A 26212-nucleotide genomic window follows, 5' to 3' on the forward strand; every position below is an offset into this window, starting at 1 on the left:
CCAGTGGTGTCGCGACAGGCGTGAATGGAGGGACGAATGGAGACGTGTCGTCTTCAGCGATGAGAGTCGCTTCTGCCTTTGTGCCAATGATGGTTGTATGCGTGTTTGGCGCCGTGCAGGTGAGCGCCACAATCAGGACTGCATACGACCGAGGCACACAGGGCCAACACCCGGCATCATGGTGTGGGGAGCGATCTCCTACACTGGCCGTACACCACTGGTGATCATCGAGGGGACACTGAATAGTGCACAGTACATCCAAACCGTCATCGAACCCATCGTTCTACCATTCCTAGACCAGCTAGGGAACTTGCTGTTCCAACAGGACAATGGACGTCCGCATGTATCCCGTGCCACCCAACGTGCTCTAGAAGGTGTAAGTCAACTACCCTGGCCAGCAAGATCTCCGGATCTGTCCCCCATTGAGCATGTTTGGGACTGGATGAAGCGTCGTCTCACGCGGTCTGCACGTCCAGCACGAACGCTGGTCCAACTGAGGCGCCAGGTGGAAATGGCATGGCAAGCCGTTTCACAGGACTACATCCAGCATCTTTACGATCGTCTCCATGGGAGAATAGCAGCCTGCATTGCTGCGAAAGGTGGATATACACTGTACTAGTGCCGACATTGTGCATGCTCTGTTGCCTGTGTCTATGTGCCTGTGGTTCTGTCAGTGTGATCATGTGATGTATCTGACCCCAGGAATGTGTCAATAAAGTTTCCCCTTCCTGGGACAACGAATTCACGGTGTTCTTATTTCAATTTCCAGGAGTGTACACCCTGACACCCGCTCTCAGGTAGGATTGCCAGTTGAAATGCGTCTCACTTCCCACTGTTGGGATTTCCATCGTCAGTCAGTGGAATGTGCCCCCATGTATTTCCTTCCGCACCCCCTTCGGATGGTGCCTCGACCACAGATTAGGATCAACCTGTTCCAGGATCCCAATGGCTCCATTGCCCCTATGATATTCCAGCAACTTGTGCGTTCCATCCTTGAAGAGTTCCTGGGTGCTACGATCTTCTACATTGATAGTTCTAAAATGATAGATAAGGCAAGCTACTATTTTATGTCTCCTACTACCAGGGAACACCATTTACTTTGAATATCATGTAGTGTGGACACAGCAGAACTGCTAGCCATTAACAGGGCCCTCCATTCTGTTTCTCAGGTCACCCTCCATGGTGTTTCAATATGCACTGACTCAATGAAAAGCTTGCAGGCTATAGACCAATGCTACTCTCATCACCCTTTGGTCTCTCCTATCCATGATCTTCTCTCTGCCCTTGGCTATGCCGCCAGCTCTGTTGCCTTCCTCTGGGTTCCCAGTCATGTGGGCACCCCAGGGAATGAGGTGGCTGACCATTTTGATAGAGAGGTGGATACTTAGCCCCCATTCCCTTTCATGATTTTGGGTTGAGATATGCAGATACACATTAAATCTCTCTCTGCCCAACAGTAGAATGACATCTGGTGTGCTAGAAGTAATAAACTCAGCACAATCATGGAGACTACTGCAGTTTGGTGCTCTTCCTTCCACCCTCTCAGAAAGAGGACTGTCTTATGCTGTCTACACGTCGGTCATACTAGGCTCACCCATTGCTTCCTCTTGGGGAATGAGCTACCCCCACAATATGGCTGTGGAGCCAGACTGTTAGCACCCCATTTATTCGTTGAATTTCCCCCTTCTTTTGGGCCTTTGTACTAAGTATAGCCTTCCATATTCCTTTTCTTTAATATTTGCAAATGATTCACGGATGGTGGAACTAGTCCTGAGTTTCCTACAAGAAAGTGGATTTTATTTTCAGTTGTAATGTTTTGCTTTGCTCCTAAAGCGGGGGCAGGGTGGTTGTGGTTATAGTTGGGGCCTCTCTTCGTGTTTTATAGGTCTGGGACCCATGACCAGTATCCCATGCAAAGACCACTCTTTTATCCCTCAGTTTTTCCCAGTTTTTAGATTTGGTCTGCCCTTTTATGCCTTCTACTGTGTGTATTTTAACTTCGTAGCTTTATAATTTGATCTCACTGACTGGATCCGCCCATTTTTAGTGTACCTTCTATCTTAGTCCCATAACCCCCCTCAGTCAATCAGTCAATTAGGTCTGGGGTAGAGCCTGTGTGTGAAGGCCTTGATGAGACCCTAAGCATAGTGGGCAAAGGAGTTCTTGTCGCAGTAGATAAACCTTCCCTGGGTGGCCATCCTGTATGGGGAAGGATTTTTTGGTGCAGGTCAGCACCCAGGAAGGTGGCACGCTGGGTTGAGGAGGACCAGGTGAAGTGGATGGGAGAGTAGGTGCTTAGGTTGTGAATGAATGAAGATAGGATGTCTTGGTCCTAAGTCCAGATCATGGAGATATCATCAGTGAACCTGAACCAGGCTAGGGTGTTGAGGTTTCAGGAGGCTAGGAAGCTCTCCTCTGTGTGGCACATAAACAGGTTGGCATAGGAGGGTGCCACAGATTTGTTTGTATACCTTCCCTTCAAAGAAGTAATTGTGGTTATGATAAAGTTAGTAAAGTGTATAATGAATGAGGCAGTATGTCTGGAGTCTGAAGGACATTGGGAAAGGTAGTTTCCAATAACAGTAAGAAATTGGGCATGAGGGATGTTTGTGTTTAAGGAGGGGCATCAACAGTGATGAGTAGGGATGCAGGAGGTAGAGGCATGGTGATAGTGGAGAGGGCATAGTTGGTATCTTTGATGTTGGAGGGTATATTACGAGCAGTTGGTTGGAGTTGCTGGTCATTGAGGCTCAAAATTCTTTCAATGGGGTCACAATAATCAGCTACAATTGGGTGCCCAGGATTATTGAGTTTGCGGATTTTGGGGACCATGTTGAAGATGGATTAGTTGGGTATCATAGGGGTGGAGAAGTAAAAGGATGGAGGGAAGAGGTTCTGGGAAAGGCCTAAGTCCTGAAGCAGGAATTGGAGGTTATGTTGAACTTCTGGGATGGGATCACTCTGGCAGAGTTTATAGGTGGAAGTGACAGATAATTGGCAGAGGCTTTCAACCAAATAGTCACTGGGATTCATAACAACAATGATGGAACTGTTGTCTGCAGATACATGATTAGGCCAGGATTTGTTTTGAGGTTGTGTATGGCTGCCCTTTCTTCTGCTGAAAGGTTGATGTTCTGAGAAAGGGGCCTGGGGAAGGATTGTGAGGCCAATTTGGAGATAAGGAATTCCTCGAAAGTGATAAATGGTTGTTTTGGTAGGGGGATCACGGTTGGATGGTAGTATGAACTGAGAGAGGCAAAATTCAGTGTTCGGATTAGGTTGGTTTTGGTTGCAGGGATTGGTGACAAAGAAGTGTTTCCAATGCAGGGCAGGGGGGAAGGAGACTAGGTCTTTCACAAGTCCACAGGATTAAATTTGGTTCTAGGGCTAAAGTGGAGACCTTTGGATAGGACTGAAACTTCTGTGGGGCAGAGGATTTTGGTGGAAAGGTTAACAACAGTGTTATGGGAATGTTTCAGGTCTGGATTTGGTGAAGTGTTGGTAGAGAGTTCTCTCCCTCCACTCGTACCAAGCTATCCATCCACTTTCTTGCCCTCTCCAGATTGCTGCTTCTGCTCCATGTGACAGTTGCATTCCAGGCCAAGTTGCCGGAGATGGCAGTTTCTGTGTGTGTGTGTGTGTGTGTGTGTGTGAGAGAGAGAGAGAGAGAGAGAGAGAGAGAGAGAGAGAGGTATGCTTGCTTTTCCAAATGGAAGCATTTGTGTTTCCTTTTCTGACGAAGGCTGTGCTGAAAGCTTATGTGTAAGTGTCTTTTCATTGTGTCTGTCTGCAACTTAATGTGTCATCTTTACAGTAAGTAGCAATCTTCCTTTTGTTTGTATTGTTGATATTCCAAATTGGAGTTCCATTGTTTCAATAACTGGTTCAGTTAAGTATATTTTGTCAAGTGGAAAACCATACAAAGTAATAAGTGCCTTAGCTCCAGTTAATATTTTTAATATTTATTCATTCTACTTATTTTGAATTTACAGTACATTTTTAGTGAGAACATAAACAGAAATGCAAACCAAAATCAAAATTCAATACAGTAAAACCATGCAAAATGTCAGAATGTGTAAGATCAGAAGCAGAATAAAAACTGTAAATAGTAATATATACAGTGGAAACACAGTATTGATGAAGCCGTTTCGGTGCATATATGGATATTTGTGCGCGCACACACACACACACACACACACACACACACACACACACACACTCACTCACTCACTCACTCACTTAGGTACATCAGTAAAATCTTAATAATGTATGCAAAGTTCTGGTTGAGAAGTACGAGTTATTTAGAAATAAAGGAAATGACTTACCAAAACGCAGAAGCACTATGTCGTCAAGAGGTACACAAACAAAAGGCACAGAGCTTTACTAGCTGTCGGAATGCACTTCCTTTTTCAAGCTTGTAGGAAAATGTGTGTGCAAGCGCGCGCGCGCGCGCACACACACACACACACACACACACACACACGCACACACACACTGAAATTGCATGATCTAAGCTGGGCATTAGTGGTATATGACCCCGTTACCTGTCTGTCAGGATTGTTTCCACCATACCCTCTACATCTTGAATTTGGAGTAAAAGCTCCCTCCTCCCCTTTTCCTCTTTTTACAACTAATAGTGTTCAGTTTTGTAATTTAATTATGTTCTAAAATAATTATAAAATTTGAAATTGCAGGACGCAAAGGTAGATCAAGCCTGCAGAACTGCTGAGGAATTCACGAAGTTGTACTATGAAAGTGTGGATAAAAGGAGGCATGTAAGTAAATTAGTGTTTGATTGAAATTTTCACATTGAATTGAAAAGAAGAAATATATTGTGCAACTAAGCATTTATTTCATGAAATTAAGCATTGTATATGGCTATATGTCTGTCAATAGATAACTTTTAACGAAAGACAGAAAACTTTGTGGCATGTTTTTGAAATGTTCTGAAGATTCACGTTCAGGTCATTTAAATTATGTTTCACTTTTTTAAGTAAGTGCTGCCAGACAATAGGTATGTTATGAATTCCGATTGTGTGAAAATGCCTTCCCCCAATCCCATTTGTCAGATACAATCACAAAACTTGCTGCTAGACTAAAACTCTTGAGATTTGACACTGGAACCTCTCCTTTTGTGGATAATGTTCTTACCAGATAAGTTACTGAGGCATGACTCACAATTTGGCCTCATTGCTTCACATCTACGAGTACTTCTCTCCTGGTTTGCAAATTTCACAGAAGCACTCGTGTATGTATTGCTGGACCAGCACTCCCCTAAACAGGAACTGACATGTCTGTCGTATTTTATTATATATAAACATACTAAGAAGAACATACCTTGGTCAGCAGCAGAGTGAAATTGGCCAAATCTGTAAATACTTAACAGAAGAAATTAAAATATCTAAAATCCACTCCAAATGAAATTCAATGAGGTGGATTTGTATTTGGGAAGGGCAGATGGCTCAAATCCTCACATGGCTATAGATTTATAGTTTGATTTTCATTTTTCAGAATATGCCTCTGAAGTTAATTGAAAGAGAGAAGATGCAGACTAAATATTACACCAGTAGAAATATATAATGAGCAGGAAAATTCACCATGGTAGTACAGGATGTTCATAAGTTTGAGATCTGTTTTATGAACTTGAATTAAAAAAAGATGGCACACATGTCCTGAATTAGTGAATGGCGGAAAAAGACAATTCAGTGAGTGAGATCAAACTGTTACAAGTGGTTGAAATTGTACGTTTAAAGTAAATCACTGTACAGATGTGATGTACCTCCTAGCAAAGCTGGAAGTGTTTAACATACGGTGCTGTGTATGGATGATGGATGGATCAAGTGCGGAATGAAGAGGTGCAGGAAAAAATAGAACTTGCGTGCCAGAAGAAACATGAGCTGTTGGGATCTGGCTACGAAACTCAAGAAACTTGTAACGTACAGAAAAAAGTAAGGATGCGCGTGGAAAGTAAACAGGCTGCCTGTGCATGTGGCCCAGTGTGAGGCAGCTTGACCTAGTTCGGAAAATATCCCCTTTTTATTTAATGAGGCAGCACACAACACAGGTGATGGCACTGACAGGTACAGCCCCACATCTGCCAGCGAGCCGGAATTAACTAGACATTCTTTGCCCACTTTCGATACCCCGATTGGCAAAGCGCTGTGCTGACAGAACCGATGTGCATGCCCTGCAATCTTTCTCAAATGCTTGTAAGGAAATTAATCAGCAAAAAAATTGATTTTAACGTTACTTTTAGCGTTATATGTCAGCTTCATGATGAAGTGCCCAAAATTTCGATAACAGTTATCCTTAATGTGATATTCACATTTAAGTACAACACTTTGAGAAATTCGAAAAGTTTGCAATGAAAAATAGGAGTTACTATGAGTCATTATTGGTTCATATTACACCATATGAAATTTAGTTAAAATATTGCAGCTTGCTGTAGATTTGGGAGGAGGTCTTTCTCTGTCTCCAATCTTAAATGGAATTTGTGGCACATTCACTTCTGATCACACATATACGAGAATGAAATATTAAAACATCCCTCATACGAGATATCGATGTGAGATTTTGGCAAGTGATAGCACGCGAGAAGTAAGGTATTTTGCTATATACTTAACGTACAGAACTTCCTTATCTGCGGCAATATAGCAGAAGCTATGGCTTTTATTTCAATTTTTTTTTTTAACCCAGTACCGTAACTTTTTTTTTTTTAGGAATCTCAGCATCTATTGAAAAGAGGATGTGCAAGTATGAAAATACACATGAAATTTCTTCTCTTACTTTACTGAGAACTGAAACAGTGAAGTTTTCCATAAGTTATTTGCCTCTCTGGTCCCCATTGACAGTTTAATATGACTCTGTGTCAGAATTATGTCACAATAGCGACTGCAAGGCGAGTTTGTCCAAATTATACTGCATTTTAGTAAAAGAAGCAAAATGAAACCTGTCAACAAGAGAAATGTAGCCATTACTTGTAGCTGATGATGCTTCTTGAATTGATAAAAGATTAACTCTTCAGACAAAAATATCGTAAACCATTGTCTTTTTAATAGTGAACAAGTGGAATGTAAACTTACCAAAGAATTTTCTCCCTTCATCTGAGAAGTATGAGACTAATTTGCAGCAAATATTGTGTACCATCTTTTTGTTCCTATCACCATTCGGAGTAAAGTGCTGCAATTTTATTTTCTAATAGGGTAGTGCCGCCACCCCCCCCCCCCCCCCCCCCCCCCAACAAGAGTAGATCCAGTAAAACATTTTGTAACTCTGAAGCTGTGAACACACTGATAACTTGAAGAACCTTGCCAACTATTCATCAAAGTCAATACCACTGGAGAATTAAAAGACATTGTAGTAAGCAGATTTACTTCCTCACTCTGTACAGGGATAGGAACGGGTAGATGGTGTGCTATTTGGTGTGATTTTTCATATGTCAAATATAACTGAGGTGTAGAAAGGAAATCCTTTGGTAAATTTCAGTCTCAGCTGTTCATTATTAAAGATACACTGGGTTGCAAGATTCCCCTGAAATTGGAAGAGAATTGGTAATTTTTTTTATCTGTGTTGCTAAACTCCCCCCACCCCAGAAAGAGTCATCAGTGATGAGTTTTGAGTGACACATGCATTTACCTAATTGCCCCATTAAATTTTGCTTTTGCCAAAACATAGTATAAATAGCACAAACTCACCTTTCAATAGCTATTGCAACAGAATTCTGAAACCGTGTGTCTTATTAAAGAAGCAATAAGCAGCCAGAGAGGTCAGTTCCACATGGAAATTCTCATTGCGTCAGTTTACTGTAACGTAAGAGATCAAATTTCATGTTAATTTTCATACTGGCAAATTATCTTTTGATTGGCTATTAATGGCTTTTCAAAAATCACAGCACTTGATTGGGGGAAAAAAAGACAAATAAAAACTGTAACTTTGGCTGTATCGAAGTAGGTAAGAAGGTTCCATATTGCTACAATTGGCCAAAATCTCATTGTGATATTTCGAGCGGTTTAGGAGATATATTATGAATATTTCATTCTTGCGTGCATGCATTTGGAAGTGAATGTGCTGCGTAAATTCCTTTTTTTCGAGACTGGAGAGACAGTCAGGCACTTCCTCCTAAGTCTAAAAAAAATTCAATATCGTAGCAAACTTTCACTCGCAACAACTCATGGTATAATATGCACCAAACACAAAATCATAGTGACCCATATTTTTCATTGCAAACTTTTTCGAATTCAGTGCAGCATCTTACTTACGTCTAAACGTGAATGTCACAATACGTACGACCATTAGTGAGATGATAGGCAGTTCACCACTAAGCTGACATATAAAACTATATATAATATAAAAATCAATTTTTTCTGAATAGTTTCTGTAAAACTATGTAAGAAAGACTGCAGAGCTAAACGAGCGTGCATAACATTCTGCTAACGAGACTGCTGCACCTTGATAAGCAGGCTAACCAGCATTCTGTGTGCGCACCCATAGGTGCATAGAGCTACTTGTCCAGGTGTGGTCATTAAGAATATGTTGTTGAACTGACCACTGTGATGTTGCTTTTTTCAGTCTTATGTGCAACTAAAAGCATATAAACTGGCATATAAAATAAGCATATAAACTGGCAAAACCTGGTCATCGGTCTTGAGCTTCCTACGATTAATCATAACATTATAGAATTTTGCATAATGTGTACTGTTGTTAAATTATGTTACACATAGCAGATTTTTTTTTATGTCTTCCATCTGCGATAATGATGATAGACTGCCATATCCTTGTCCAATTAGACCTGTAAGTAATTAAAAGCCTGAAAATATGAATTATGTTTTCTGTTTTGAAACTGTAATCCTGACATGATCATTATTTTTATAAAAATGATCTGTGGATGAGTAATGCTGCTGCTGCTGCTACCACCACCACTACTGAGTATAGGGACAGGAGACATGGTTAATGCAGCAACATATTTAGAAGAGAGATTATGTCCTATTTTTCACTGGTACCCTCTGCACTGTGCTGCAGTGGATACTATGCCAAAGATTGTAACCCTAATTGCATGTACATGATTCAGTTGGAGAAAGTCTTTCTTCTTCCTTGCTTAGGGCATTATGTGTTTCACAGTATTAACTTTACTTTTGATTCCAATGATGCACTTTTTGCATTACTAATCATTATTAGCTGTTAAAAGGATTGTATTACGTCCAAGCAGTACCAGTGTGAGTAAGCAATTTATCTAAGACACCAGCTTAGCAACATAGAGACCCTGTTCAGTGCTAATGTCTTGTGAACACAAAGTACACATTTTATATGGATCTTTGCTGTTCATAACGAATCAGTTGTTCCACATCAGCTTCTTTAACTTTTGGTTCATGCGTACTCCATGAAACTTGCAAGGCAAAGGAGGAGCTCATTTCAATGTACTCAAAATACTTCACAGTTCATTTGTGGGGAGGGCAGGCTGAGTGATCTTATCATAATTAAACTGACTGACTGGTATCATCAGTCTCGCAGTGGGTAATATTACTCCCTTCATGTTATGAATGTAGCAAACAACTACTGCTCGATACACAGTCATGCCACAGTTCACACGTTGCCTACTATCTGCAACATTCCTTTCTGTTTGATACATACAGGCAGATGGGAATTCTATTTTAACATCACCATAGCTTGAATACATTGGCTGTGTAAGCTAACAATAAATTGGTTGATTGTACCCCACTAACATGGCTAATGACAGTATCATGAAAAGGATAGGTTGCTAGGCCAGACGGAGAGAGTTGTTCAGTCTGGCTGCTGTGACCAGAGGCAGTAGTCATGTATGTCTCAGCTGTGCCTGCTTGATTGTGTGTGTGTGTGTGTGTGTGAGAGAGAGAGAGAGAGAGAGAGAGAGAGATCTACTTTAGAAGAAGGCCTTTAGCAATCTTTTTATTGTATCTGTCTTTGACTCAGCATCTCCTCTATGTGGTGATTAGCTACCGTACCATAGTATATTGATATAATCCCCAGCAACATGCTTTGACAAATCACACTTACATTTATTTTCTGCAATGATTTGCTGTTTTCACCGGTTGTTCCAGTTCATTTTTTTCCATGAGTCAACACTCTCAAGAGTGGCAGATGTCTTGGAAGACAATGAAGTGCACACAGTTCTGAAATTAAGGCACCATAATGCTTCCATTCTTATGCATTTTTTAGAACCAAATTAGTTCTGTAATAATGAAGATTAGACGCCACCTTTGCTGTTATTGTTTGATTTGCAAGTGTTTTTGTGTACTGCATTTTGGGCACTTTGCTGAAATCAGCCTTACAGACTATAGTACCACATGTGAGGATAATAATGATCTTAGTTTTCTGTTACTTCAGCAGGAGTGTATATGATATTAATAATATCTATCTTGGTTACAATGTAGAGTGTAAATGAAGCAGCTGCCTGTGGACTTGTTTGTTCTGTTTTACAGCTCATGTTTCTGTTTTTCAGCTGATGTCTAAATATTATTTAGATACTGGGATCCTTTCTTGGAATGGAAATGGAACTGTTGGTAAAGACCAAATTCAGAAGTTCTATGAGCAGTTACCGTCTACAGAACATAGATTGACATCACTTGATGCTCAACCAGTAATAGGTAAATAAATTGGCATAAATTTTCTTCAGGACAATTTTATTACCTTAGTCTGAGAATAGGTCTACAGTAAAGAAAGATGCATGCCAGCTAAGACAACAGTCAGTAAAATAACAGAAAAAACCTGTCTGGTCGTTTGTTGACAGTCACAATAAACAGATTCAGATTCCTTTGTCCAGGAATGGTTTAGAAGGAATTGAGCCTTTTGAGGTATAAGTGGAGAAATCACTCAAGAATTTGGATCAAGGTATAAAGCAGCGGGTAGGATAATATTTGTTTGGACCTGTCATGTTCCGTGTTTGACCAAGCATTAGGGTGATGTTGTGGTACCCCTTGAACAGTCCCATTTGCATCAGCACTTTTCCATTCTTTTTTCTTACAGAAGAATCTGTGGACACAAAGTTAGTGTTCTTGTTAGGATTTGTTCATGTAGAAGACTGAAACTGCATGATAAATTGAAAAATTGCTTGTATTTGATTCCCACTAGTGTACTACATGCAGAATTTTTGTAGTTTTTTATACTTATGGTACGTGAAGTTCAGAACTGAAATATACCATTTCCAAAGCAGTTTGTAGCAACTCTCAAAAACACTTCATAAAATTGTCTTCGAAGTTTTCCGAGCCTTTTTATACGCTAAACTGAGGTGGCATTCCTTTGATAAGCATTGTGGCTAAGTGGTAGAGTGCTCGCCAGACGCATGGGGGAGACAACATATTTGAATCCTGGCAGAATCAAATTTTTTAACAAAGGTGCATGTTTTATGAGCATGTGTGTGAAGTGTAAAATACGAAACAATTAAAAAAATCAATTTAAAACTTTTTTAACTCTTCAGTCTTTTATAACAGATGCGTAATTAACAATTTTTGTTTGCAATGAGAAGGAGATTTTTATGTGCAGTATATAATTAGAAATAAGAGGACACACATTTTTCTTAAAAATGACAATTAGCTGTGTTAATTTGCATATATTTTATGAATTCTATATTTAAATGATATAGGTATTCAAACTTTACAGATCTAGTAATTACCAGTCTCATATGCATTATGTATTTTATGGGTCATGGAAATGCTCCTAGAACATGCATGTTTGTTTAAAAATTTGATTCCATATGGAACTGAACAAGGAGCGAGCACTCTACCACAGAGCCATGCTGTTTATCAAAAAATATATTTTAGTATATTAAACACAATTGGAAAATTTCAAAGTCGATTTTCTCAAGAATATTTCAGTGTTACATCAAACTGCTTTGGGAGAGGTATGTTTGAGTTCTGAACTTCATGTACTACAAATACAAAAAATTACAAAAATCTGATTGCCATGTGATCACTTTGTTAGTTGAGGTGGGACCGACATTTGTGTAAAAATTATCATTACAATTTAAAAGACCTGCCAAACAATGGTTTTCTCTTAATTTATTTTTTGTGCAATAATTTTGTGTTATCTATCAGATTAGTGAGATGCACATAACATACGCTATGTGATCAAAAGTATCCAGACACCTGGCTGAAAGATACTTACAAGTTCGTGGCGCCCTCCATCAGTAACGCTGGAATTCAGTATGGTGTTGGCCCACCCTTAGCCTTGATGACAGCTTCCTCTCTTGCAGGCATATGTTCAATCAGGTACTGGAAGGTTTCTTGGGGAATGGCAACCCATTCTTTGTGGAATGCTGCACTGAGGAGAGGTATTGATGTCGGTCAGTGAGGCATGGCATGAAGGCAGTGTTCCAAAACATCCCAAATGTGTTCTCTAGGGTTCAGGTCAGGACTCTGTGCAGGCCAGCCCATTACAGGGATGTTTTTGTCGTGTAACCACTCCGCCACGGGCCAAGCATTATGAACAGGTGCTTGAGCGTGTTGCTCAGTCGCCGTCCCCAAATTGCTCTTCAATAGTGCGAAGCAAGAAGATGCTTAAAACATCAATGTAGGCCTGTGCTGTGATAGTGCCATGCAAAACAACAAGGGGTGCAAGCCCCCTCCATGAAAAACAAGACCACACTATAACATCACCACCTGTGAATTTTACTGTTGACACTACTCACACTGGCAGATGACGTTCACCGGGCATTCGGCACACCCACACCCTGCCATCGGATTGCCATATTATGTACTGTGATTCATCACTTCACACAGCGTTTTTCCACTGATCAATCATCCAATTTTTATGGTCCTTACACCAAGTGAGGCATCCTTTGGCATTTACCGGTGTGATGTGTGGCTTGTAAGCAGCCGCTCGACCATGAAATCGAAGTTTTCTCACCTCTCGCCTAACTGTTGTAGTACTTGCAGTGGATTCTGATGCAGTTTGGAATTCCTGTGTGATGGTCTGGATAAATGTCTGCCTATTACGCATTACGATCTTCTTCAACTATCTGTGGTCTCTGTCCGGCAACAGTCGAGGTCGGCCTGTACACTTTTGTGCTGTATATGTCCCTTCACGTTTCCACTTCACTATCACATCAGAAACAGTGGACCTAGGGATGTTAAAGACTGTGGAAATCTTGCATACAGACATATGATGTAATTGACACCCAATCACCTGACCACGTGAAATGAGTCCATGAGTTGATTGGCGACTCCATGGAGTGTTCTGTACACCACGACCAAATAGTTGATAGAATTGGAAGGAGAATCAGCATTGGCTGTATTTTTTGTTTTATTATCCACAAAATCGATTTTCGGTCACTTAGTGATCATTTTCAGTGCTGTAATATACATTTAAAATTGGTAGGCACTGGTATCAATAGTTTATGTGATCACTCTAAGCTTGTTGATACCAGTGCCTACAAATTTTAAATGTATATTACAGCACTGAAAATGATCACTAAGTGACCGAAAATCGATTTTGTGGATAATAAAACAAAAAATATGGCCAATGCTGATTCTCCTTCCAATTCTATCTGGGTCCATGAGTGCCGCGGAGCTTTCTCACGATATCTAATGACTACTGTGGTCGCTGATATGGAGTACCTGGTAGTAGGTGGCAGCACAATGTACCTAATATGAAAAACGTTTGTTTTTGCTGGTGTCCCAATACTTCTGATCACATAGTGTATGTACATGCAGGGCTGTAGCTAGGATTTTGCCAGAAAGGTGGGGGATTGGTCCAGTTTGTTAAAGAGCATCTTCAAAAGTCCCATGTTTCTCATTTATTCTGAAAACACATTTTTAATTTTTTAATTTTGTGTAAATAATTTGCTTTCAGGAGGCTCTCAGTTTCGGGAGGCTTTCATGCAAATAGTATTTGGTCTATAAAATTAAGAAAGAAAAGCTTTACTTAAAAAAGGTATAACATATATTTTTTGCAATATAGTACCCAAATGAACAGTTAAGTATTTCATTATGTGGCAATATGATAACTTATTTCTAGTGAAAAATGAATTAAAATTCTAATATAAAGTATTTCTCTTTGCTAACAAAACACGGCTCAGTCATGTAATATAAGGTTCACTCTCGTAAAACAGAAGAATCTAAAACATTGGGTTGAAACTTATAAAGTTAAACGAGTTCAAACCTCTCTTGACAATAGCTATTTTTCTCCTTCTACTATCTTGTATTTAAATTTACAACTTATCTGAAACGAAGTGTGAGAATTCCTTCAATACATAAAGTGTACCAAGTTCCTCAGTTCAGTCTCAAATTTTATTAAAGTATCTTTCATTTCATTGAATTTCTTCAAGTTTCTCAAGTGATGAACTTCTTTAAAAATTATTATTTGAACAGTCAACTTGAAACTGTAGCAATCAAATTTATTTATAAAACAAAACAAACTACAGAAATGTTATCAACTACAGTTTTGGGATCTTAGCATTGATTTCAGCTAGACCTCTAATGTTTGCAACCTCATAAATGAGTTGGTATTTATTCATGATAATATGGTTATACAGTCTGTGATGCTAATAAACTCCTCTACAACATAAGTTGTCATTTATCACATTTATTTTGTTTTAGAAATGAATGAACTATAGACTGAGCTATCACATACCCCTTCTGCTCTCCACAAGCTACTCCTCATTGTTCCATATCGGAACTGATCTTCATAATTGAGTACCATCTGGGCAACCAGATTGGATGATATTTTCCCAGGTGGGCTACCACTGATAGAATTTTGTGCAACTTTTTTTAAAGAAATGCAACGATCACCATTTGCACAATGTTTTTGTTAACCAGCGTGAGGTTTGGGCTACACTGGCAAATCGAAGCATATTTTTGTGCATTGATTTGTATTTAATGTTATTTGTAAGGATGTTTACCACTCCACTACCTTGTGAAATACTGAAACTCCAAAGTTCTGCCAGTCTCCAAATAAAGACTTCAGTACTAACATTAAACTGCTATATGTAGGTAATTAGGCTGTTATAGTGGTGCATATGTATTTTGAACTTACCTTAGTGCAAATGGACGAATAAAATCCGTTTTCTTCTTCTTTCTTGCTACAAACTTACCCATAATTAGAAGGTACCATAACAGCACAAAATCAATAAACGGTAGCACTTACATTAAATTCAGCTGCAAGTAAGAACTTACCTGATTAACAAAACAACTACTGAGCTCAAGTAAAGGCAACAATGCCAGTAGTTGTCTTAGCTAAAGGAGGGATCGTAACAGCAAGTAGCGATATGGATAGTTAATTTATCGATGGTCTTGACTACTGCATACCACTTTTTCATCGTGTGACTGAAAATCAAAATATCTTCCAGATTTGCTACATGGCAAATATAATACACGTAATTTCAGTTAGGTGATAGGGGTGTCCAGACCCAGGACCCTCCCTTTGGCTATGTCCTTTTCGTACCTGCAGCCCCAAACATGTGCTGTACTCTTTGGTCCAACGGGAACTGAATGGATTAATTCAACAGTAACTGTAGAGCAGTTGCTCATTTGTTTAAATTGTACCTATGCATCTTTCGCAACCCAAATACATCAGAGATTTCATCTTTGCAAACTTCTTTGTTGATATTCATTCCCCTAAAAATATTGTGTATTAATGGAGTCACTACATTCACTTAATTATTCTTTTTCTGGTTAGACAACATACATATTTTACATTACAATATGTTCGCTGGCCAATTTCTTAATTTTAACACTTCTTTAGTCAAAGTTCGTGTTTCAGCTGCTACTGGCAGCTGCTTTGACTGAGAACAAACTAGACTATATGCACCTTATTGCCATGTGTTTTGCAGAGGAAACACTTCAGGAACAGCACATTCACAGTAGGAAACAAAATACTGTCCATTCTGAGTTAGATGCTACATAGCACCAATGTTAGGATGCTGTTTATTTGGATCATTATAATTTACAGTAGATACACCTGTGACTAGAGGTCTGCGCGGATAAGAAAAGTGCAATCCGCATCCGCAAGGTCCTAATGCGCATCCGTAGCAATTAATCCGCATCCGCATATATTTAAATTTTGGATGAGTAATTAATAGTAATAGACAGAAGTACTTAGAATTATGGTATGTAATAACGTAGTTATTGTTAGGGTGCCATTTCTGTGACAACTTAACTACTTTTGACTTCTTAAATCACAGGAAATGCTCTATACCTACTCTAAAGCAGACCATTCCAAACAGGAAAGCATTGGTGCTCCGGAGCACACACAATAGCGGCTCGAATCTCGTGCGATTGAAAGCACTATTTAAAAAAGTAAAATTCAGTGTAATAGTATTAAATGATCAAAATACGTGTATAGAAACAATTATATTTCACTGCTCTTGTGCCAAGGTAGCTGAAAATGACGATGGTTTTAAACTGTTGCTAGCACATTGCATCATTTACCGACAGTTTTTTTGTACTCACTGCTTGGATGTGTCAAATTTTGAAGCCATTCATGTCAGCTGATGATTATATTATAGCTTACGCGTTCAGTCCTCGTCATTTCCAGATGAAAATATTTACAGTATTAGGCCTACACTGCTAAACGCTGGCGCACCTGTGAAAAAGTTGAACTGCCAGCAATAATTGACGTTGTCTGGAAGAAATAACTCGTCTTCCAAAGAGTGACAACAAAATCAGTGGTTATAGAAATTAGGAGTCCATTTAGCTTTAGCTAAAAATACGATTGAAATCTCGAACCTCACCTTTTGGCTGATTTATCGAATTAAGACCTAGCGATAAATGAAATGTCTGTTTCATTCTCAACTAAACAAAGTTTTTCACACTTTAAAACATCCTCAACATTGGTCTAAATTACTAAGACAAAATTTGCAGTAGATTTCGCAGTTAATACTTTAAACGTTAAAAAATAATTTTTTTCAGAGTTTAATGGAACTGCAAACGATTTCAAGACGTCTATATAAAAACCACTGTCCCATAACTACAAATGTTAGGCACTGTTCCCTGTTAAGCAATATCGAGTTACACTTAAAATGTTCAATTTTGTTACGAATTTCAGCCCTTATCTTTACTAATTGGCTGGTAAATTAAAAGACACATTATTATTTTGGATGATTTGAATATTTTGTAAGTTTTCAATGTGATCAGAATAATCTTTCATGGGCTATCGCAGTCACAGCTCGTTGGTGGTCGTGAGCCGTAGTTTGAAGTCCTACTTGTAATTAATTACAAGGCCCGCCGTGCCACCGCTCCGGCCGGGCTGTTTCACTGTTCACAAAGAGCGACAATGCTCGGCGGCTGCAAACGTTACTGTAATGCACACTAAAATTTAGGTAGGCACTTAATGAGATCACCATTACCTAGTTTAATAATATTGACGTGTTAGCTGTTGAATGTTCTTGTTGCGAAGAGTAAAAACTTAAAATTGAGCTCTTTAATATGAAAATTACAACAAAACAAATTGCTTGTTAAATATTTCCTTCTTTTATGTAATGCTACTTAAATGTTCTTGTTGGGAATAGCAAAAATTCTGACAATATGTCGAGGAAATTCTTTACTATAAATATTAGAATAAAAACTCACAGGCTTCAGATTAAGTATTTTCATCTTCTGCTTGCTTCTGATTCAAATTCTGTAAAAGAAAGAATCAGATGAAAAAAAAATTGTAACTAATTCAGATAAGCCCAAAAAATACAGTGAAGTAAGAGAAGCTGTACAAGTACCTTTTTACTTTGGAAGATTACTATGCAGGAACATGATGTCATCAATCGTCTGTGGCTTCAAGGACGTGCGTCGGCCCTGCATTATTTGTCCCGCAGTAGAGAAGCTTCTCTCAGATGGCACGCTGGACACTGGAATGCAGTGCACGAAGTACGCGAGTTTGGGAAGATTTCTCGCAACACAATTTTTCGTTTCCTTTACAACTTCATCTTTTTCGGCACTGCTAAGAAATTTTAGGTTTTTATATTTTGGATTCAAAAACGTTGCCAGTTTATGGGTTACTGTTATGTCCCATTTGCTGATTAAAATAGATTTGGCTGTACTCTTTACATCTATCAGAAATGGGCAGTCGCCATTATTTTTTTCAAGGAAGGAGAGAAGTTTTAACTTCCACAACACACAGAAATAAAGTGTAGGGGTTTTGGAGGCTTCGAGATCACAAGAAGCTATTTTAAATGGTGTCAGAAAGGTTATTATATCTTCCAACATCCTCTTGTCTATAGAATCAATCAAATTATCTTGATTTTTCTCTGACAAAATTGACAGAACTTCAAACCATTGTGAATTAATAGACTCAAACATATCCAATTTACTGTTCCATCGTGTGTCTATATCTCCTTTCAATTACTTCTGAAGGCGATTCTGAAGACCAAATCTTTTAAAGAAAGTTGTGATAGCTCGACAAGAATTTATTAGTCGCTGCACGTCCCTCTTCTCATCATTCGCGTCTCCTCAAGTCGTGTGCTCCAGCACATTATTAAGAATGTGTGCTGAGCACGATAGCCTCTTGTATTGGCGAAGTGCTACCACAATATTTGGACCTCTATCCGTAACGACACGATGTTATTCACAGCACTGAATAAATCGAACGACCGTAGAATCTTAATTAATTCAAGTTCAATGTTTTCTCCTGTATTCTTTTTTTTTTTTTTTTTTTTTTTTTTTTAATCACAGTCTCAAAATTTCTGGTGCACAACACTCGATCCTCAAGTTTCACTTCTTCATAATTAACATAATGTGCAGTCACTCCCATATAGTTTATTTTACGGTACGAATCAGTCCATAAATCAACAGCGAGTGCTCCATCTATATCTCTGAATATATTCTTCACTTCTGCGGGGACAGCTTTGCGCAGATGATTGGCCATTTCCTTCAAATTTCTGGATATGGTGGTTGGATGAGGTAGCAGTTCCTTAGCACTCACTGCACCGTACTTGGCCCCCACATCAATAAGAAACTGTGCCGTCTCGAGAAGCCCAGATCCACACGCAACTTCGAATGATAAGATGTCTTTGCTGACAAAATTGGTAAGTTTTTCTGTCGCGGCTGTCTTCAAATTTGGCGGAACTTCAGGAACTTTCACGTCCCTCTTGGTATTTAAATAAGTAATTATGCTACTTTGTCCAGCCTCACACGAATGTTTTAGCAAATTTGAAGTTCCACTTTTGTGTCCAGTGTAGGAATATACCTTTTTACATGCAAAACAAGCCACTATATCTTTTATCTTTTCGTTGCCATCAAATACGTATCCGAAATTTTTCCAAATTGGCGATTTCAATTTGTTTTTCTTCACTAATGTAAAATAACCTTTTTTCACCTTACACGAAATTGTATCCATCGATATGGTGTTCATTTGAAGAAAGAACTCTCACTGATATTTGCTACGATGCACATTGTCACATGGTCACTACAAAGCGCTAACTGAAAGCGGCGCAAAATTACAAAGGGCACTGTCTGGTAGACAGTGGGCAGGTTTGCCACCCAGAGAGCACTTCACATGCCACACAAAAGACACAGTCTCGGAAACGGATTAGGCGCAGGTCTCTTGGGTACAGCTACGTTGGTCGTAGCCAGGGGCTGACGACAACAGACATCCGCTCTACCTGGGCCCAGCAAGATTCCAAGAATGTCAACAGACTTGAAGTTTTCAACTAACATTGCAACATACGTACTGGGCAGATGCCTTGCTCATTATCTGCAGATGACCCGTGGATATCCGCACCGGTCGCGATTTTATCCGCCAAGTAACAAGTAACAAACACCGCGGATATCCGCATCCGCGCAGACCTCTACCTGTGACATGTGAATTTAAAAAAAAAAAACTTGTTTCTATTCCTGTTTCGTATGCTGTGTGCCAGTGTTGTCAAGAGTGTTTCGTGGGCTCTCCGTTGCCCAGTGATGAAATAGATCGCATTTATTCATGGAATCGTTGCAATGCCTGTTCTTTTCATATCTTTTCCAGATTGTTTTTCGTGTTCCTATTTTTTTCTGTAATAGTTTGTTATGCAATCCTTCTAATATTTTTCATTGTTGATGTACAGCCTTTGGACAAGAACACTTCTGGGATTCCTCCGTTATGTAAGGCAGCTTTCAGTTTTTATAAAGAAAAACCTAATAATTATGGAGTGAATTTTGGCAATTATTAACCTAGACTTCGAGCCGCTCTACAGATCAGTTTCTTACCTTCCAATCTTAGCATAACTGCCCCTGGACTTAAGGCTATGCTACAGACCAGTTTTAAATTGTACACTACTCCCACAATTCCAGAATACAAAGCTTTTCAATGGGCCAGCACTGCCTGTACAATGGCTCCTTAAATTGTGTGTGATTGAATAGAGTAGCATGGAGAATAGGCTATTTTCCTGTATTAAAAATGTGGTTCAGATTGTTATTCTGATCAGTTATAACATTGAAATAGCATTTACAGTCAGTATTCTCACAGTATATTATTTTTATGTTATTAAAGCTTAAAAATCATTAAATATCAAGATCTGGTCATGTGATCGAAAACACTGTGTTACTGGCTGATGCTCTGATGACGTCACAGGCTAGGAGTAAGACGAAGCTATACTCACATTATAGGAGCATTAGCTGAAGTTACAGGGTTTTTACTTACTTTTACTGTGAACAGTTTAGCTGGTTAGTGATGGAAAACGCAGCTACAACTTTTACTTAACAATAAAAAGGAGTTATGTGAATGCTGATAGTGGAAGCCTTGCGAAAGTTGATGCATTTATGCCTCACCCATTTAGAGCAGTAATATTTGCAATGATGGACATTCTTTTCCTCACTCCTTGCAACATCATTAAACTTGCTCAAAACAAAGAATTTTTAGAACTTTTGCAAATGTGTCTGTATATTGTAACTAAATTGTTGACTGTCAGTCAAGAGCTACGACCCAAAACACAACAAAATTAGTCTTGGTAAAACTTAGTGCTGATTTCCTGTTTAGAAGGCACTCAGCAGAGACGCAGCATACTTTAGGTGTTCTGTGGCACAACAGGTAGTGCATTCAGCTGTAGTGAAAGAGGTCACATGTTTGAAACGTGGAAGGATCATATATTTTTAAAGTTTTATATGAAATACAAAAATAGCATTAGCAAGCACTGATAGTAGCAGTTGTTTTGATTGTCGGCTGTATTATACAGGGTTTTTATAAATGAATATCAGGGCTTTAATCCTTTATAATATTTATTACATTAAACTTACAGTAATAAATGATATGTCAAATGAAAGAGCAACTCAAACAGTCGTGTTTGGCATCAGTGTGCATGCGCAGTGCCTAATGTTTCCGCCGCAATCTGCTAGACAACAGTAGTAGCGAAGATGGCGACTAGTGAACAGAAAGCTTTTTGTGCTTTGCAGTTTGCGAAGACTGAATCTGCAGTTACTGTGCAATGTGCATTCCGGCTGAAGTTCGGTTTTGATCCTCCAAGTGATGATAACATTCGTAGATGGTATCATCAATTTGAAGATGATGGCTGCCTTTGTAAAGGGAAGAGCACAGGACAACCAAGAGTTAGTGGAGAGACTGTTGAACGAGTGAGAGAGTTGTTCATTCGTAGCCCAAAGAAATCAGTCCGGAAGGCTAGTCGTGAATAACAAGTTCCCGTGTCGACTGTTTGGAAAGTTTTAAGAAAACACGTACAATTACGTCCTTACCGTTTATAGCTATTACAGGCTCTAAAGCCGGCAGACTATGTATTACGTGTCAACTTCGCAAACAAAATGTTGTTTCATGATGATAAAGATTTTCTGGATCATGTTGTCTTCAGTGATGAATCGACCTTTCACCTTAGTGGACATGTTAACACTCACAATGTGCGCATCTGGGGCTCAGAAAATCCTCACGAGGTGGTACAAATGCAACGAGATTCCCCTAAAGTGACTGTGCCTTGTGTTGTATCCCACGGAAAGTTTATGGGCCTTTCTTTTTTGGTGAACCTACTGTAACTGGCAGTTCTTACCTTGATACACTAGATCACTGGCTCTTCCCTCAGTTGGAAGAAGATGAGTCAGAGAACTTAATTTTCGAGCAAGATGGTGCGCCACCTCACTGGCACAGTGAAGTACGCAATTGGTTGAACTTCTCTGTACCCAAACACTGGATAGGCTGCAAGGGGCCCAATGACAGGGCTTGCTTCGCATGGCCTCCAGCGTTCATCCGACCTAACGCCATGCGATTTTTTTCCTTTGGGGCTTCATCAAAGATTTTGTGTACGTGCCTCCGCTACCAGCAGACCTCCCTAACTTAAGAAACCCTTATTGAAACAGCTTTTGCTACAATCACTGAAGACACACGTACCAACATTTGGGAAGAACTCAGCTATAGCCTTGATGTGTGGCTCACATTGAACATTTATAAGGTTCTTGGTAAAATTGTTTCAGTTGTTCTTTCATTTTACGTATCATTTATAACTGTAAGTTTAATATAATAAATATTATAAAGCATTAAAACCCCAATATTCATTTATAAACACCCTGTATACAGCTTCGTATTAGTTTTAGTCTGAGAAACGGACAACAGAGGATAAAGGCACTTACTTTGGGAACAAAAAATTCACTTTTTCAGAAAGCATTAGTAGTAGTGAAGATATAACCATATGTGCACACTACAACGAGGTGTAGGATGATGAGAAAATATGGAGAGATATAAAAAATGTACAAAACGGATGTGACACAAATGTAAGGGCTGTGATGTTTGTGAGTGTAAACTAACGTTAGTGTCAGAAGCACACTTCATATTTATGTAAGATAATGAAACTGCAAAAGTTTAAACAATAAGGATCCTAGTTACACAGTAAGAAGATAAAAACATATTTTTTAATAAAGTAAAAAGTCACATTAACTAGAAAATATCTTTTTGAAGGTGACATGTATGAACAGTGATTGCAAAACTAACCGCATGCAAACAGCAAGGAAAACACAATAATATTCTGTTTCTGGTCAGTGTGGTGAAGTTTTGTACTTTTGATTTGGTTTTCATTTGAGAAGACTGTCGAGTCATTTTACAAATAAGTTAAAATTTTTTGTCAGGTTGGATTCAAACCAGTTATCTATGGACATTGTCTTATAAAATTTGTTGGTTCACCGCGTAGTTACGTAAAACGACAATTTTCACGACGAGTTGCTGTCCTCTGTTGTAACAATGGAAGAGCGTATCTCGGAGATATGTTAATGTTAACTTCTCTCTGCAACATATTTTTAATTAAGTTCATGAACGTGTGTTGATGTGGTGGCAATTTGCTGGTACAGTGCAACCACATTTTGCACATCTTCTCGTTTTCCAGAACACTCAAAAACAGCTTTTCAGAAGTTTCTGTAGATGGATTAGTACAGTATGGTACTCAAGATGTATACCACCTGGGAAATCTGGGAAAAACCCTGGAATTTTTCGGAATTCCAGGAATTTTTCATTGTTTCAGTTTTCAGTTAGTTTTAGGTAATTTTGACTGGTAAGAACTGATATTCTAGCAAAGAATGTTACTGTATCCTGCTACTGGAGAATAATACTGCAACAATAATATATAAATGAGAGAAAAAACAAAATAAAACTTTCTTTATTTACAAAGGAAATGCGCCATTTACAACAAAACGCCGTGTGCGCACAAGCATCTGCAAACAGCTAAAGTATGTCAACAGCCTTAGGGTGAAGACTATGCAATACTTCGTAACAATAAACTGCTTTCTATGAGTGTGACATCACAACTGTTTGCTTTAGATTTGTTTCAGCAGTTGCCAGCGGGCTCATGTGCATGCACAGTTGACTCGCGTATGAGCAGTACCTTCTCCCGTTTCCAGATGCTTGAAGTGTGGTTGTTAGCTGTACTAGCAGCAGCCGCAAGCAGTCAGATGCTAATGGAAAAAAAAAAAAATTCTAGTGCACCCTAGCTGCCAGATTCGCGCATGCGCAGAGTTGTGGGAGGGGGGGGGGGGTCTTCACATGACCCGTGTTTATGTTAAGTGATTTCGCTTTTTCCTCTTCATTTACAGCTCCCACATCAAATGAAAACAAAACAGATTTCTGTGGCCAGGAGTTATCAAGTGAATTAAAATACACTCACATAATTACAGAAGGTAAAAATATATTATTAGCTTCAGTTTTCTGATTTTATTTTATTTCCACGTTTCTGGCAGTCAAGCATTAATCGCCTTGCTGAACAATGAAGTTATTTTTCTTAATTTGCTAAAGAACTTTGACTTTATTAATCTTTTCCGCTGAGGCAGTCAGTTTATTTGAAACAAAGTGTTTCATTCCACAGTATTGGCTAGTTCCAATTGTTCGCTGAATTTCAAGTGCATGTTTTCATCTTCTGCCACGTGTGGCATTATAAATATGAACATGTGGGCTTCCTACATAGCTGCAGCTGCGCACATGCAATAATGTCTGTTTTCTGGTGCTCTCTGGCAGCTGCTAAAAGGAACTGATTTCTAACAGTCTTGGGAAAGTACTGCGAATGCTGGTTTGAAACATGCTACTTTCAAAGTAAATTTCCTTTCACACGAGATGAATTATGTTACGTGTGAGAATGTGGGATGAATTTTGTGAATCACAGAGCATTTGACTCTCGTTTAAAACTTAACACTTTGAGGACCAGCCACTTAGAAGAATTTCAAGCCCAGAATACCAGACATTTATGTCATTATTTTAAATTTACTGGCACATTTGTGTGGTGTATCTTAAAGTATAACACAAGCAAAAAAAAGATAAGTATTACATGTGAAAGCTTAGCTTCTCTTGTAGCTATACGATGTATATTAATGTAAACCATTAACATTTTTTCTTTGTGTGTTCGTTCTACTTAACAGTGATTGGGTGATTACAACACATGTGCTATGCTCTGAATATCTGCTGTCATCGGCAGGTGAGATCACGTGGCATGAGATATGATTGGCTTACAAAAGGGCATCGCAATCTCGATTTGCCCCCCTCCCCTTCCCCCTTAATGTGCCGGGAAGTTCTATGCCAGTGTATAAAATGTTACCCATTCAAACGATTGATAAGTTTTACAGTTCTGATGGAAAATCTACAGAAAACCTACTGCCACTTAGCACGGAAAAAGTGTATTTTCACTTGGGAAGCAGTATATTTTTTAACCTGGATATCCGGGAATTTTTTTTTCCTTGTCCGCGTATACACCCTGGGTACTACACACCATTTGTAACACTTTTCTGAAATGTAAAATCCAAAACAATACATCACTGTGAACTAGCATTATGACAGTAGCAGCAGCGAACTAGCCAGTGACGTCACAGGCATCACATGAATCGAATGGAGCATTTTAGCGAACGTCCAAATTATTTGATTTTCATTTCTATTTTTATAAAAGAATATTGAAATTCTAGAGAGGAGAAAGCCTGTTAGGAGAGTATAATAAAATAATTAATAGCTTAACACAATTTCCAGAAAACAGTCAAATGCCGTATTTTGTTATAATGGTCTCCTGACTGAAGATCACCACAACACCAAAAAAAAATTGTAAATTGTAGTAATGAGAAGAATGTCTCTCCATTCATATGTCAGTATTTCTTTAATAGTACTTATATGGGAAGTGCAAGTGAATAGATATGCACCACCAACATGTATTGGCTTCTCAGTATTGTGTAAGATAGTTTATCTTTAACAACTATACTTTTTTAAAATATTCTTTGAATTACAGATGTTGCTGTCTCTAGTCAGCTTACGTTTGTGGTACAAGTTAGTGGATTTGTGAAATTTCAAGATAAGGCACAAAGGCCATTCCAGCAGAATTTTGTTATAACAGCAGAAGGAGACAAATGGAAAATCGTCAGTGATTGTTTTAGGCTGCAAGAACCTGTTGCTTAAAAAAAAAGGAAAAGACTGACTTACTGTAATAATTAAGTTTATGTTTTATCTAAGCTAAAAATATAAATTTAAAGAAGTTGTTATTGTTATTTTTACACACTTTGATTAAAAATTATCTCGGCAGAATATTGCAGAAGTGGAAAGTGTATTCATATCGAAATACTAAAATATTGCATTGCTATTTGTGTTACTGAGTACTTCCCTCCATCCGTCCCTCCCTCCGTTCCTCCCCCCGCCCCTTTTTTTTTTTTTTTTTTTAAACAGAGGATCAGCACTGCCCTATATTTCAAGTGTGTGTGCGCGCGCGCGCGCTCGCACGCTGAAATGAGTGCCTTATGGTTTGAAGCAACCATTCCTAATATTGCAGGAATTTTCTCATTGGCCTATGGTGAAAAATAAGTATTCTCGCTGATAGTTATAATGCAGGAGT

At 38.8% G+C, this 26212-nt stretch overlaps 1 protein-coding gene across 1 annotated transcript in view; it reads left to right on the top strand.

The window, feature by feature from the left end:
* The window catches only part of LOC126187299 (NTF2-related export protein), a 40422-nt gene extending 14561 nt beyond the window's left edge, over nt 1-25861 (top strand). Inside the window, exons 2-4 of the mRNA XM_049928290.1 lie at nt 4695-4775; nt 10475-10619; nt 25616-25861. Of these exons, the coding sequence (XP_049784247.1) occupies nt 4695-4775; nt 10475-10619; nt 25616-25782 (393 nt within the window). The 3' untranslated portion in view covers nt 25783-25861. The remainder of the gene's footprint in view (nt 1-4694; nt 4776-10474; nt 10620-25615) is intronic.
* The last annotated feature ends 351 nt before the right edge of the window (nt 25862-26212 follow it).

Source organism: Schistocerca cancellata, chromosome 5, assembly GCF_023864275.1.
Source record: "Schistocerca cancellata isolate TAMUIC-IGC-003103 chromosome 5, iqSchCanc2.1, whole genome shotgun sequence".
Lineage (NCBI taxonomy): Eukaryota > Metazoa > Arthropoda > Insecta > Orthoptera > Acrididae > Schistocerca > Schistocerca cancellata.